Genomic DNA, 15718 nt, shown 5'->3' on the forward strand with positions numbered 1-15718 from the left:
ACATTAGCAAAACGAGATAGTGGTTTCTCGAGTGAAAGGTATTTATGAGACAAACCAGGATTTAGCGAAACTAAAACAGAATGGATGAACTCCACAATAAAGTCTGACAATGATCAGAACAAAAGTATAAAGCCTAGCCTAACTGACACGTACAATATCTGCCACAAACACTGATGTCAAACACGGAAAGAAAAATAAAAACAACTTGTGAGTCAAGACCATACCGATCACGCCACTGAGGCACTCGGTCTGTCTGCATCAAGAATGATACGACATTGAAAAAGCTTGTGATAGACATAAGACATAATAAAACATGCCGTTTATTTAAGGGAGCGTCCGGCGACCCATGGGGTCCGGAAACCCATTGTGGGTTTATGACAGTTTTTTATGAAATGTGTATAAATCATGGCTAAAAAGACTTTAATCTACACTTATCCATGCCCCCTCCCCCCACCCTCGCGGGGTCGCGCAAGCAACACTAATCCGGTAAGGAACTTTTTTCTGTCCAGAGTACCTGGAAATATTTTTCTATGGTTTCCCCTTAATTAAGAGATACGTTTTCTAAATGAACTCAACGTTTTCTTTGAATGATACGAGTTGGGTAAATGAAAGAAACGCCAGTAAAGTAGGTTCTGGTCATTTCTTCGTCTTTTCGTAGATATTCATGATGAGTTTGCGTCATTATCATATTGATGGTAGCATAATGTAATAGAGAAGATAATCAAGTAAGCAAAAAGCGTGAAATGTGGTCAGTGATAAAGAAAGACAAGTGTATAATAGCCCACATGCATTGTTGTTTACAGTGTCCGCTGTTCATTTTTTTTTTCGTCTGCTCATAAATAGATCAATATTTTCTTTTTATATCTATGTTGAAAAAAGTATTAATTATCTGAGACAATTGTCAAGTAATCGAAATGTGTCATATTTGCCCCAAAATTAAGACAAGTCAAAGTGTATTTTGCTTCCCTAATGTCGTAGCCTGTCGTCTGTTTGTTTATCGCCAATAGCCCTATATGGAATCGTGATTATGCGTTCAACATAACTGGAGCTATGCTGAATCTTATCCATTGCTAAAGACTGAATTTGGAAATGTGACTGCATCAAACGTGAAGTTTTTGCAAGGTCGAGATTCAGAGAGAAAGAGACATTCATTACAGGGTAAAGGTTCAGAACAAAAAAGAACAACAAAAAGAAGCAAGGTTGAAGAAGACCCAGATTATAGTGCTGGGGCTCACTAGAAAAAGGTGAAAGAGAGAGAGAATGAGTGAATACAAAGGAGGCCCTTTCCTTATCTGAAGTTATAAAATTCAAACTTGTGTATACTGAATTCTATTCAACCAATCTCAATAAAACTTACAGTATACGTTTATATATCCTTCAAATTTCAAGTCTCTAGGTTTACTTCAGAATTTACAGATGTAAATGTAGTATATGGAAACTTTGACGCTCGTTTTCTCAAAACTTAGATTTTCGGGGAAAAAATAATTTAACTTTTTTGTTTATTGACCGATTTTAGTCATTCAAAAAACCAAATAATAGCGCATTAAAATGTCTAAATATTCATAGCACAGAATTTTTTAATTTGATTTTTACCTATTGAAATTATTGATAAAAAATACTACGTAAAAAATATAGAATAAAAAAACTAAAAGTTTTTTCAAAAAATCAGTTATGGGTTTTTAGGAGAGACAATTATCTTTCAAATGGTTTTTGAATGAGAAAAATTGGTTGAAAAACCAAAAAGTTCATTGAGTTTGAAAAACCCCCATTTTCCCATAAGGTTAATGTAAAGTGGACGGCCTCCTTAATGGCAAAGTTCTTGCCTTGATTTTAAGCCCATTTCTTTCATGGAATTAAATGGCCAATGATATGTTAACGCCATAAAAAAATTATAGTATGCCTCCTTTCCCCGTCGAAAAAGAAAAAGCCCATTTCTAACAGTAGAAATGTCAACCAAAAAAGTTGGCCATGATGCTGATCTTTGATATGGAAAAGAGAGAGAGATACAGAGAGAAGGAGGCCTGTTTATGTGAAATTATATCAAGGTAACTGGTGGCGATATCATAATAATAAATTCTGATGCTCTGCAGGCGAAATTCCTTCAGACCATCCCCTCCTGAGGAACAAGCGAGCCCTTCGTCTGAACGTCCCCTGCGTAGCAAATGGAGAGTTCTACAGGAACCCCAACGCTCATCCTGAGAAAGCCTGGAGTCTCGGAGAATGCTCCAAGTATTACCTTTGCTTAGGTAAGTTATTTTCTCCATTTTCGCTTAACTCGGATAGTAAACCTAAAACTACTTTGTTGTTATTGTTAAATCTCTATAAGCTATACATCTTCATATTAGAAATCAACGTTAATAGAGGCCACGTCTTCCCAGTTAATAAAAAAAATAATAAAAGTCAAAATAAAAAAAAACAATAAAATAATAATAATATACGCTATCTCGCTTTTCATTTTTTCCTTCGTGGCAAAAACCTTTATTTATACATAGTGCCTATATATTTTTAGGCGTACTTGCAGGTTTTGTGTGTTAGGTACTCCACTCTCGCTGTTGAGAAAAATAAAAAAAACGTTCTTTGCACTTGGAATTTGTATCTAAATCTCTTTCTAACCTAAAGCGAAATATCAAAACATTAAATGGTGCTTTTCACGATTCTTCAAAACTAAGTCTTTCAACAGAAATGTTATATCAATATCCTTGCGTTTTTCCTAATCATCATCATCTCTCTCCTTTTCAGATGGAGAAGTTTACGAGTTCAAGTGTTCAGTCGGACTTCTTTTCGACATAAATCGCCAGATATGCGACTTCAAATCCAAAGTGTTTAACTGTGATACTCACATCCGTAAGTTTTATCCCCATTTGGTTTGTTTGTTTGTGTGGTGATTTCACGTTGCATGGAACCAGTATGGTTATTCAGCAACGGGACCAACGACTTTACACGTGACTCCCTAACCACGTCGAGAGTGAACTTCTATCACCAGAAATACGCATCTCTCACACCTCAATGGAACTAGTACAACTTTCTTTACCTTTTCCCATCCTGACGGATTTTAATTAAACGGTCGCTCAAAAATCATTTCCCTCCAATATCGATCTCAACTTATTTTCCTCGTGGTCATTCTAGAGTTTTGAAACGTACATTTGCCAAGTTCTTGCTGAATAAATTCCCAAGTAGGATTAAGAAGCAGAGCCATCATCAGCTGAGAATCCATTAGTGCGCTTTGCTATATAGTATAGTATAGCTAAAAAAAGCAGTCCCTCAGTGAAAATAAAAAAGTGAACAAACAAAATCTGTATGCGAATTCATTATCAATTCCAGCATAACATTACTTCATGTTTTCTCCTCCGAGGCATTGCTAAAATGCTTATTATTAATTTGTCACTGTTATAACCATTTCAACGAATTCAACCTGGCTGATGCAATCCAAAAAACCATATTAACCTAGTGATTTTCAGATCTGAATTAACTTTTGTTTCTCCAATACAGAGCTGACAACTCCAAAGCCCCTGTTGGTCACAGACGAACCTATCTGTGGGTTCGGAGAATACGCATGCGCGGACAAGACTTGCCTGCCATCTGAGCTGTTTTGTGATGGTCAAGAAGATTGTCTGGATGGCTCTGATGAGGGATGGTGCGGTGTGTATCGAGAAACTTTCTTCTTAAAGATAGCTGTAGACTATATGGCAAATCAAATTCCGAGGGAACTCAAAATCCCCTTACAAAATATGACCTGTTTTTAATGTTTTTTTTTAACTTTTTTTTTCTATAGATGCAGAGCATGACCCCAATGCTGCCGAAAGATGCGACTACAAGAATTGCACTCTTCCATGGTGTTTCTGCTCTCGGGATGGGACCCTGATCCCTGGTAACATGGAGCCCCAACAGGTAATAGTTACCTTCCTTTGGTAGCAACAAATTCACCTGCTTTTTTCCCCAGAGATTGGTTTAAAGTAATCACCACATCTTCTTGAGGTATTAGTTACCTTTCTTTGGTGGCAACAGATTCATCTGGTTTTCTTACCCCAGAGATTGGTTTAAAGTAATCACAACATTTTCAGTTAAGTAATCAGTGACTTATATCATCCATTACAGGTTCCACAAATGATTACAATTACATTTGACGATGCGGTCAACTACGAAAACTGGGATATATACAGCGACTTATTCAACAACGGTAGGAATAATCCCAATGGGTGCCCGATCCACGCAACGTTTTACATATCCCACGAATACTGCAATTACCAATACGTCCAAAAACTCTGGAATGGCGGCCACGAAATAGCAGTGCACTCAATCACGTAAGTATATTAGCGTATACTATTCCACCCAAAACTTGAATCATAGCGATGTATGTTGACACCTAATTATTGTTATTTTATAGATCCAAACTCCCTCTTTTCTGGAGACTTATCCAACGAGTCGGTCGCGTTTAGCTTTAAAAAGTAATGTTCAATTTCCCTTCTTCTGAAAAAGTCATGAGTTGGTCGAGTTTAGCTTTTAAAGTAATGTCCAATTCCCCTCCTTTGAAAAAGTCATGAGTTGGTCGCGTTTAGCTTTAAAAGTAATGTTCAATTTCCCTTCTTCTGAAAAAGTCATGAGTTGGTCGAGTTTAGCTTTTAAAGTAATGTTCAATTTTCCTTCTGTAAAAAGTCATGAGTTGGTCGAGTTTAGCTTTAAAAGTAATGTTCAATATCCCTTCTGTAAAAAGTCATGAGTTGGTCGAGTTTAGCTTTTAAAGTAATGTTCAATTTCCCTTCTGTAAAAAGTCATGAGTTGGTCGGGTTTAGCTTTCAAAGTAATGTTCAATTTACCTTCTGTAAAAAGTCATGAGTTGGTCGGGTTTAGCTTTTAAAGTGATGTTCAATTTCCCTTCTGTAAAAAGTCATGAGTTGGTCGGGTTTAGCTTTTAAAGCGATGTTCAATTTCCCTTCTGTAAAAAGTCATGAGTTGGTCGGGTTTAGCTTTTAACGTTATGTTCAATTTCCCTTCTGTAAAAAGTCATGAGTTGGTCGGGTTTAGCTTTTAAAGTAATGTTCAATTTCCCTTCTGTAAAAAGTCATGAGTTGGTCGGGTTTAGCTTTCAAAGTAATGTTCGATTTCCCTTCTGTAAAAAATCATGAGTTGGTCGGGTTTAGCTTTTAAAGTAATGCTCAATTTCCCTTCTGTAAAAAATCATGAGTTTGTCGGGTTTAGCTTTTAAAGCGATGGTCAATTTCCCTTCTGTAAAAAGTCATGAGTTGGTCGGGTTTAGCTTTCAAAGTAATGTTCGATTTCCCTTCTTCTGAAAAAGTCATGAGTTGGTCGGGTTTAGCTTTTAAAGTAATGATCGATTTCCCTTCTGTAAAAAATCATGAGTTTGTCGGGTTTAGCTTTTAAAGCGATGGTCAATTTCCCTTCTGTAAAAAATCATGAGTTGGTCGGGTTTAGCTTTTAAAGTAATGCTCAATTTCCCTTCTGTAAAAAGTCGAGTTGGTCGAGTTTAGCTTTCAAAGTAATGTTCGAATTCCCCTCTTCTGAAAAAGTCATGAGTTGGTCGAGTTTAGCTTTTAAAGTAATGTTCAATTTCCCTTCTGTAAAAAATCATGAATTGGTAGAGTTTAGCTTTTAAAGTAATGTTCAATTTCCCTTCTGTAAAAAGTCATGAGTGTGTCGAGTTTAGCTTTTAAAGTAATGTTCAATTTCCCTTCTGTAAAAAATCATGAGTTGGTCGAGTTTAGCTTTTAAAGTAATGTTTAATTTCCATTCTGTAAAAAGTCATGAGTTGATCAAGTTTAGCTTTTAAAGTAATGTTCAATTTCCCTTCTGTAAAAAGTCATGAGTGTGTCGAGTTTAGCTTTTAAAGTAATGTTCAATTTCCCTTCTGTAAAAAATCATGAGTTGGTCGAGTTTAGCTTTTAAAGTAATGTTCAATTTTCCTTCTGTAAAAAGTCATGAGTTGGTCGAGTTTAGCTTTTAAAGTAATGTTCAATTTCCCTTCTGTAAAAAGTCATGAGTTGGTCGAGTTTAGCTTTTAAAGTAATGTTCAATTTCCCTTCTGTAAAAAATCATGAGTTGGTCGAGTTTAGCTTTTAAAGTAATGTTCAATTTCCCTTCTGCAAAAAGTCACAAGGGCCCTGAACGCTTCTGGACAGACAATGCCACAATTGAGGACTGGTTTGATGAGTTCGTGGGGCAAGCCAATATCATCAACCGCTTTGGAGGAGTCAAGATGGAGGATTTATGGGGTATGTACTATATTATCAAAAATTATTTTTTTGATGTGTAATGGTTTCTTATACTGTACAGCATCCCATAACTGCTTATTCATGACCATACCGTGCGTAGTAATATACTTAATGTCTGTCGTCTTGTTAGTACATCTGTTAAAAACTGTCCAACCCCTGTATGTATTTCAAAACCTCAGAACAGTAACATTTCACGTAGCAAATATCAACGAACAGAGAAGCTTTAACGATCTATCACGACTAACTTAGAACAGCAACGCTATATCCTTTCCCCCGTACCAAACGCCCGCCCCTTTTTAGGTGTCCGTGTGCCTTTCTTGAGAGTCGGATGGAACCGCCAATTCATCATGATGAGAGAGTTCGGCTTCGTGTACGACTCCTCCATGGCAGCGCCCTTCTCAAATCCCCCTCTGTGGCCTTACACGCTGGACTACAAGATGCCCCATAAGTGTATGGGGACCAAGCAAAAGTGCCCCTCTCGCTCATTCCCTGGCATCTGGGAACTTGTTCTTAACCAGCTTCAAGCAGGGGTAAGCATTGCATATTGTTTTTGAGCTAAACGCAGAATGGTGAGTGTGTAAGCGTCGCAGGCTATGATTTTTTTTTTTTTTTTTTACAGTTACATAACGTACAAATGCATAAAATCTGTGTGCCTTAGTTTTGTCATTCACCATACAGGGTTCCCATAAAGTCCCAGTACCATTTACAAGCAATAAATACTCGTAATGGTACTAGGACTTTATGTACACCCTGTATATTCCACCGATAACAATATAAGCTGGACGTTTATTAAAAAAAAAAATACTCAAAACACTTAATACGGACAAATTTTTTGTACCATATGAGTAATTTACAAAAGTGAATAACTAAACATAACTCAACATAAAAATATTACAAAAGATTAATAAGTGTACTTGTCTAATAAATGTTTCTTTTTTCACGTAAAACTAATCTCTGAAAGCAAATTCCGTGAGTGAACGCAGACCAAATGGCAAATTTATCTCCCAAAAATACTTTTGAAACTCATATTACGCTATAGCGTATTTACTCTGTACGAACGCATTCGGCAACTTATTTCAACGTAGGAAAAATCGACTATAATTCTCTCTCCTAGGAATACCACTGCGCTATGATGGACCAGTGTCCCCCGGCAGCTGACGAAGACGAGGTCTACGAGATGCTCATGCACAATTTCAGGCGTCATTACAACACCAACAGGGCTCCTCTAGGTCTCTACTTCCACACCATTTGGTTCAAAGCGAAACAGAACAAGAAAGGATTCGAGGTAAATATTTTTAATTCATTCAAGCTTTACTTGGAATTATCCGCCTGCTTCTGTTTTCCCCAATTCTTGAGTCTTCTAACCATTCTTCCTCTAAATGCTATAAACGCCACCACCCTTCTACTACCGTCCTCATCCTTTTCCCTCCGTTTTCTTTCGTCCTTCTTCCTCCCTCTTTCTTTTTCCCGTTTTCTTTCGTGCCTGGGCTGTGTAATGGCATCAGCGTTGCTAGGCATGGATCCTGGGCCTATGTGGCCTTTGCTCTAATAAAAGTTTGAAATGTCCAGAATATACCAGTACTATAAACTATTCTTTGGCACTACGCCAAGTGTTGGTTTAGGTTATAATTTTCTAGATCTTTATAAATGTAATTGTTCTCTCACCCGGTACATTCCTTTATTAGAAGTTTTCTTCGCGTAATTTATCAATTCATAACTAGTACTATCTGACGATTTACAGCGCTTTTTGGACGAGATGATCAAGACCAGTGACGTGTGGATCGTCAACAATCAAGAGCTCATCAACTGGATGAGAGAGCCAACACCCAACTCCCAGATTTCATCATTTGAGCCTTGGAAATGCGCAAGCGCAGTAAGTATCAAAGATGATGATTATGTTGAGTCTACAGAAACAATGGGAATATCTAACTTAGTGAACATCTTAGCAAGGCTTTGGCACGTGCAAGTAATGTTTGTAGCCTAGTCCTACTATTAATACGTATAACTGTAGATGCCTCCTATTTGCAATTAAATGCAATTAGGTAATTACTAGTAATATTGACAATTTATAAAACACATCTTTATTTGAATGGAAAGTCATGATATCTGGGAGCTAAATAAAAAAAATTATCATCAAGCAATAGTGAAAGTAACTGTCCACCAATTATTTAATAAGTTCGAAACAAAATGCATATTAATTTCACGACCAAGTACAAGCTATGCTGTTTCAGATTAAGCTGGCCTTTTGCCAGCACGGGCTCTTGCTCATAGAGCAGCCCATAGTACAAGCTGGTGACAAAACTAAGGCACGGCAGTTGTTAATTCAGCGTCTTTTATCTTATTAAGCAAAGACGTTTTCTTAATAGCATCCCAATATGGGTCATGAAATGTTCTTGCAAGAAAGCATTCCAAAGAATTACTTAAATTTTCTTTATTCATAAACTTGAATATACAAGGATTCAAGCCTTTTGAGAAAAAAAAAGTTTCAAGTTATTGAGCATTATACTTCGCCATCCACACCATCGCCAAGATTAGGCTTACCATTGACAGGAAATTTAATTCTATATTACATTATCTAACATAGCCAAGTCATGACTTTTCCTTGAGATAAACAATGATACTACTGCCCTTCAATATTCACGATATCAAAAATAACATTAAGCCATAAATATGACTCACTATGTCTTTAGTAATTATTGTATGTTACAAATTTGTCCTTTTTCTGTTTATTTTAGGTGCCCACGGAAGACAAGGCGTGCAACATTCCCAAATCATGCAAGCTGAGAAACCGGATGTTGAGAGGCGACCGTTACCTCCACACTTGTTTCGAATGCCCGGAAGTGTATCCTTGGCTTAAAAATGAATTTGGAATTGACCTTTAGACGAAAGAACGTTTAAAATTTTTGCATTCAGACTATACCGAATTGTTAGTATAGGTTACATGAGATACAGTTTGAAATACTTGAAACCTGACCACGCCTACTTGTTTGCTTAGAGATAGTTGGAATGCCTTGGCTGGGAATTTGATAATCTGCCATCAGTAATATGTTTGATTACAAATTATCAAGATGATGATAGCGAATGAGAGGATAAGTCCCAACTTTGCAAAGGTTAACGATATCAGTGGCGGGGAGATGTTTCAGTGAAGTTCCCGTTGTGGACCACAACCTTTCTCAATGCACCAGTTCTGTGAAAGCACCAGTTCTTAAAGGTTTCACGTACTGACTACAAATAACCAAGACGAGTTCTGTATCTCCCGATTCTGTAAACCATTCTCCATGTAACACTGTAAACCATTCTCCACGCAACGGACCGGACACTTGATACTTCCAAGACTTGACAAAATCATTTATATGTAACGGAAAAAAACTTATGAAAAAACACCTATGACATGAAATACAAATACTATAGGCAAAACCGCAGGTCGGCCATTTATTGCCACAAAGCTTCACAGCAGTTACTTTCAAAGTTACTGCAAAGCCTACATTACTACATTTATGCTGTAATTTTTATGATCGTTTGTTTCATCGTTGTTTGTTAAATTCAAAATATTTATATCATAGCTGTACATATATTTCGTTTTTTTCTATAATAAACATTAAATAAAAAATATTCTTATTTTTTCTAAAAGAAAAACCTCTTCCATAAATATACATATCTTTATAGGGGTGGTTAAAATAAAAGTAGGCCTATAAGCCTCCTGAAAGCGTAAGTAGTACAACGCGAAACCCAATTTCTGAAAGTATGACGAATCTTTGCACGTCATACGTTACAGACTAGCGTCTCTATAATAAATTACTATTTTTCAGACTCCTAAACAAGATCGAAAAATGATCACTGCCATTCAGCGCTGACACTAAAAAGGTTTGAAAGGTTTAACAAGTGGAAAACCTTGCAGTTGAGCTATAAATAATTATCATGCGAGGGTGGAACGTGAGATGGAAGAGATTTTGAATGGAAGTATACAGTAAATGGAATAAAGGGGTTGCAGCTAGGGGCCCGAAGAGTCACTGCAAAGAATCTTATGTGGTAGGGATTGCAGCTAAGAACGCTACAGACACTGCAGAGAACCATGGAAGTTTTTATCGCTCAATATAAGTAGGCCTTCAAATTGCACAATTTCTGGAAAACAGCGATTGTTGAATTTCTGGGTGGAGACCAAAGCTACATATATGGCTGCAACAGTAATGTTGAAATACGCTTAAAAGCACACTACACGTAGTGGGGAAATATATTATATATATTTTCCAAGTACGTTATCACTGGGGAGGTATAAAAACAGAGTAGACTGTGGAAAATCTCAGTACAAACCAACCTACAATACAACCTAGCCTACCCAAACGTTGATTCCAAGTCCAAACCTGACAAAACAGTCCCCCTGCTAGCTCTTCACCTTGAGTTGAATATAGAATTTAGGCCAAAGGCCTATAGCACTGGGACCTATGAGGTCATTCAGCGCTGAAATGGAAATTGACTGTAAAAGGTTTGAAAGGTGTAACAGGAGGAAAACCTCAAAGCAGTTGCACTATGAATCAAGTATTAGGAGTGGGTGGAAAGTAAGGTGGAAGAAAGAGAATATGAAAGGAGGTACAGTAAAAGGAACGGAAGGGGTTGCAGCTAAGGACGGAAGGCACGCTGCACAGAACCTTAAGTAATGCCTACAGTGCACTGCATGAGGTCCACTGACGGCACGAATCCCCCTACGGACCCTCTTGACGGTGGCTTTCCAGAAAATTAAAGAACGATGGACTGCTTATAAAGGGTAACGCTTTAGCCTAACCTCAGCTGCTGCTTCCTATACTTAGGTAATTGAACAGACTTCATGTTTTTGCTTACCTATTAAGTGGGAGGTCGAGGATGTATTCTAGTTGAATGGTGCGGGGTTGATCTTCAAGCTAATTTGATAAAAATGGCTTAGGCTAAACGAGAACACCATAAATAACTTCGACATTTTGTATGAGACACAGCCAAGCTTTGATACCACTAATAAGACTGGCCGATTCATCAAGGATACTTGAATACTTCATCCAAAATGACAGAGGTCGTCCGTCCACTTACTATACTCTGTTTTTTTTTTCCATCTGTCCATCCGCCTGTGGTGTTTTTGTATGGTAACACTGCGTCCTGGATTTAAATAGTTACGCAATGCGAAAGTTTTAGGTAAATAAAAGGATATCTGGGAGTACATTTGCAACTGAAAAGTGTTTTAATAAATTACAGTATGCGAATTACACCGTTAATATTCGAAATAGAATATTATTATTATTGTGGAATGTAAGCAATGTAACTATCTAAAGCCCGGAACGCAGTGTTACCATACTAAAACACCACAGGCGGATGGAGATAAAAAGAAAAAAAAAAAAGAGTATAGGTGACGGTCTCGAAGTTGATTTATAGTTTTACATTTCCCTTTAATTTCCACTCCCAGTGAAGACTGTAGGTTATGTCACTATGCTCAAATGACCTTTTATTTACTTAACAATAGCAACGACACAAGAACGCCACCTTCGCGCTGCGCAAATTTGATGTCTGAAAACATGCGCCGATCTAGGTACAGGACTTCATGAAGATGACTTCGTTGGGTTAAATGGTAATGAAAAAAATGCGTAGCATAAGGTCTAAACGTGAATTAGTCAAAAGTACATAAAAATAGGTTCTACATGTCCTTAATATGGCACCTAGGAATTAATTTTGGTAGTACCATCACTACGTCGAGAATGAGTTTGTGTCTAGACGTAGCGAGGTTTACGTAAACAGGTAGAGTACAGAATTTATACATATCCTATTACTCTTGGGTGGACTAATTGTGGCAAATCTGTATCCTCGGAATGTTATTCAAAATCCACTTTTGCAATTAAGCTTTATCAATGACAAATCCACGAAAATATTAGCATATTACGTATATGAAAAACTACTTACCATGTAGGCTAATGGTTCAGGAATACGTATGAGTACTACCCACTTTTAATTAACCCCACAATTTGGATATTTAAAGGGATTTAATACCTTTGAATTTTAATTTGTTTGTTTGTATGGTGTTTTTACGTTGCATGGAACCAATGGTTATTCAGCAACGGGGAATTTTAATTTGGCTAATTACTGGTGTTTTTTTGCTTGGTGTCGTATATATCTCGTTAGAATCCCTAGGTAGGTCTAATATTTCTAGGTAGGGGTTGGCTGAAATAATGCTCCTTAAAATGCTTATTTTATTGTTTCTATTTCTTGGTAGTTAAGGAGAGTTTTGTTGTTTCTTTTACGTGCAACTTGCATTTATCAAACTGTCTAAACGATACACTTGTGGTAATATATTAACCAATTAGTTTTCCAGTTTCACAGCATTTATAGCGCTTGCTGTCAAAATAAAGAAAACAGTTCCATCCAACTGGCGGTTTATATAATTTATTAGATGTGGATTAACTCAGGATCAGGTCAATTTAAATTCTGTCCCTCCTATTATCTGTTATCAGGGACGTCAAGTTATGGGCGGGGGGGGGTGGGGGTGGGGGGGGGGGGGGGGGGATGGTGGTTGGCTGGTAGACACTTGGGCCCTTTACGACACTGATGGCCCGCCCCCAAGAACTTGTTTGCCTTTGTCTTTGTAATAATAATAATAACAGTAAAATTCACTCCACGATTAATATTACATGGTTTCAAAGTGCTGTTGATATTGACAACTACGAGGAAGCAGTGCTGGCTTCTTGCTACTGTCTTGTGCAGTTTTAGAAGAATCATCAAAACCAAGTGGCAACTCCATCATTTCTTTTAATCAAAGGATAATCTCTTGATCTATCCCGAACCAGTATTCATTGTCATTAATAAGAGATATGATAACCTTGTCAAGATCAAGCATCTTCCCCATGGTCTTGGCCCAGAACTCTCCTTCTCAGATTGGGAAGCCATCCATTATGTTTGTTTGTATGGTGTTTTTCCGTTGCATGGAACCAGTGGTTATTCAGCAACGGGACCAACGGCTTTACGTGACTTCCGAACCACGTCGAGAGTGAACTTCTTTCACCAGAAATACACATCTCTCACTCCTCAACGGAATGTTGACTCTCACACTGCACGTCCTTCATCATGAGCATTGTGAAAATTGCTCTATTAGTGTTCCCCTTTAAGGTCACAGGAGATGACTTGCCTGTCCTACATGGGCATGGGCGCATCACAGTCTTCATGGCTGAAAGCCTGAAACTTCACCAGGTTCTTTTGCTTGTATTGGGCTTTTTGACTTATTTAAGTTTTTGTTTATCAATTTTTTTAATGGTGTTTTTACGTTGCATGGAACCAGTGGTTATTCAGCAACGTGACCAACGGCTTCACGTGACTTCCAAACCACGTCGAGAGTGAACTTCTATTACCAGAAATACACATCTCTTACTCCTCAATGGAATGGCCAAGAAGCAAACACCATACCAACCATGCCACTGAGGCGCTTTCTATTGATTATTATTGTGATGATAAATGTCTCTCTTGAAGGAGATCACGTCTACAGCCTCAGGTTGACTGCCATCTGTTATGATTAAGTTCCTGGTCATCTAAAATGACTTCCAACATCAACAGGTTGGTGTAGAAAGAATGACATGAAGACTTGGGCCTTATAAGAATTCAATGCATAAGGTTCACAAGAAAAGAGAACAGAGACAGATATTACGTACTCCCCTTTCCTTATAGAGAGAAAAGCCTATGTAAAATTGTTGATGATGAAGATGAAGAAATTCCTGACTCTCTTAAGTCACTCCAAAGGGCATTTAGCAAACAGACTTCCTGTATTTATATGTTGGGCAGTTTTAAGAGCATAACACCATAACACTGACTTTCATTCTAAGGCAACCAAACATTTATGTCACCTTTATAGGCACTAACATAAAAAAATAAAAAGATCAAATTATCAAATGGTTGCACTGGCAAACTACTATTAAGGTGAACTTCATACTCGCAAAGCATTCAGCATACAAAAACAGCTGGTAAAACACTACACAGAAATAAATGCAAATTATAAACACTTCATTGAAACTCACTTGACAACGAGACCAATAACAACACAAGATATATTCATAAAGGAAATAAATATGAATAAAAGATAATAAATAAAAATAAAAATTACTGTACCTTCTGACCAGTAGCAAAAGGATTTCTATTGGAAAACAGGTGAAGAAAGGAATGCATACACTCCAGTGATGTCTAACTGTGTAGTTAATTTTAAGTCAGTTTAAATCAGGAATTAGTATAAAATACTTTCAAATTGATTGTCTTATCCTTGCAGGGGAATTACTGCTACTGCACGATGCATGCTACCTGTCCAACTTCTTTAATAGTACCGTCCTTTAATTTTCACCTATAATGTGTGAAAAAAAACTCTGGTAATTCAGTCAAGTGTTCTACTTTTTACAAGACTTATAATGTGGTAGTTGGCTTTTTTATTAAGTAGCTTTGGAAAAACAGAAAAATATTGGAGTACAAACTATAAAATTAACTAGCTCCCCTAAAACCTAAATCTGAGTTTATTCATTGTAAAATGTCCAATGCAAAGAGCCTCTACAAAAAGGATAGCAATTTAATATGGTTACTTACCTGTTAATTTTATTCAACTTGTCAAGCTTATAAGTTTTCAGTTTTACAACATGTTTTTGGCTAAGAATTGGGAATACTGAACCTAAGACGTGGTGATTAGCTTGTTCTTTTTTCTGATGTATGATGTACGTGGATAATATTGTATATTGTAAAGAAAGACATCAACGTCTCTTCAGATTCCTTACAGTTATTCATCCGATCCCATAAACTTCAATATGTATTGTAGAGTTTTAGTCACACTCTTTGTAAATGAAAATTTTAATTAAAAATGATATGTACTCTAAATGTAAACTCCCAAAACGAATGGCAGAGTTAAGCTGGGGTTTTAGTTACATTCAGTTACGGAGTAACAACTGCAGCAAGTTGTTCCTTGTGCTACCAATCTTGTTTCTGCAGGTAATTAGTACAGTAGCTAATTTTGTTGCTGTTCACTCACACAGAGTTGTGTGCTAAGTTCTTTTCACCCTCTCATGTCTTGAGTACTTTCGTTAATTTCCAGCTCACCCAGATCTTCAATATCCAATGAAATTTCAACGTTTTTATTCCAGCCTTTTGACAACCCCCCACACAGCTACTACTTCATTTGCAGTGTGATCACATAAATCTCATTATGTGGTTCCCCCTGCAAATGTTGACATCTCCACTGCACAGATAAGTACAAACCTTATGTACATATCAAAGAATTTTGGTATTTATTTATTATATTTACCATAAGACCAGTAACCTTTTTTTCTATTCTGTTGGATTTTTGTTGTTCTTTATACGCTCTATTCATAGTCTAGTTTGTCACAAAGAAAATTGTATTAACTCATCCAGGACTGGCCCTTCTCTTCGCCATTAGTAGTTCTTATAAATTTTGGACCCCTAATACAGTCCCTTACTCCATTTACATTCTGCACTACTGAGCATTTGTGACACCA

General features: G+C 37.1%; 1 protein-coding gene across 1 annotated transcript in view; it reads left to right on the top strand.

The window, feature by feature from the left end:
• Window positions 1-9830, top strand: part of LOC135217049 (chitin deacetylase 1-like) — a 37369-nt gene extending 27539 nt beyond the window's left edge. Inside the window, exons 2-11 of the mRNA XM_064252670.1 lie at window positions 2091-2246; window positions 2740-2844; window positions 3490-3639; window positions 3773-3888; window positions 4096-4301; window positions 6106-6227; window positions 6528-6757; window positions 7342-7512; window positions 7969-8100; window positions 8963-9830. Of these exons, the coding sequence (XP_064108740.1) occupies window positions 2091-2246; window positions 2740-2844; window positions 3490-3639; window positions 3773-3888; window positions 4096-4301; window positions 6106-6227; window positions 6528-6757; window positions 7342-7512; window positions 7969-8100; window positions 8963-9109 (1535 nt within the window). The 3' untranslated portion in view covers window positions 9110-9830. The remainder of the gene's footprint in view (window positions 1-2090; window positions 2247-2739; window positions 2845-3489; window positions 3640-3772; window positions 3889-4095; window positions 4302-6105; window positions 6228-6527; window positions 6758-7341; window positions 7513-7968; window positions 8101-8962) is intronic.
• The last annotated feature ends 5888 nt before the right edge of the window (window positions 9831-15718 follow it).

Source organism: Macrobrachium nipponense, chromosome 7 (genome assembly GCF_015104395.2).
Source record: "Macrobrachium nipponense isolate FS-2020 chromosome 7, ASM1510439v2, whole genome shotgun sequence".
Taxonomy (NCBI): domain Eukaryota; kingdom Metazoa; phylum Arthropoda; class Malacostraca; order Decapoda; family Palaemonidae; genus Macrobrachium; species Macrobrachium nipponense.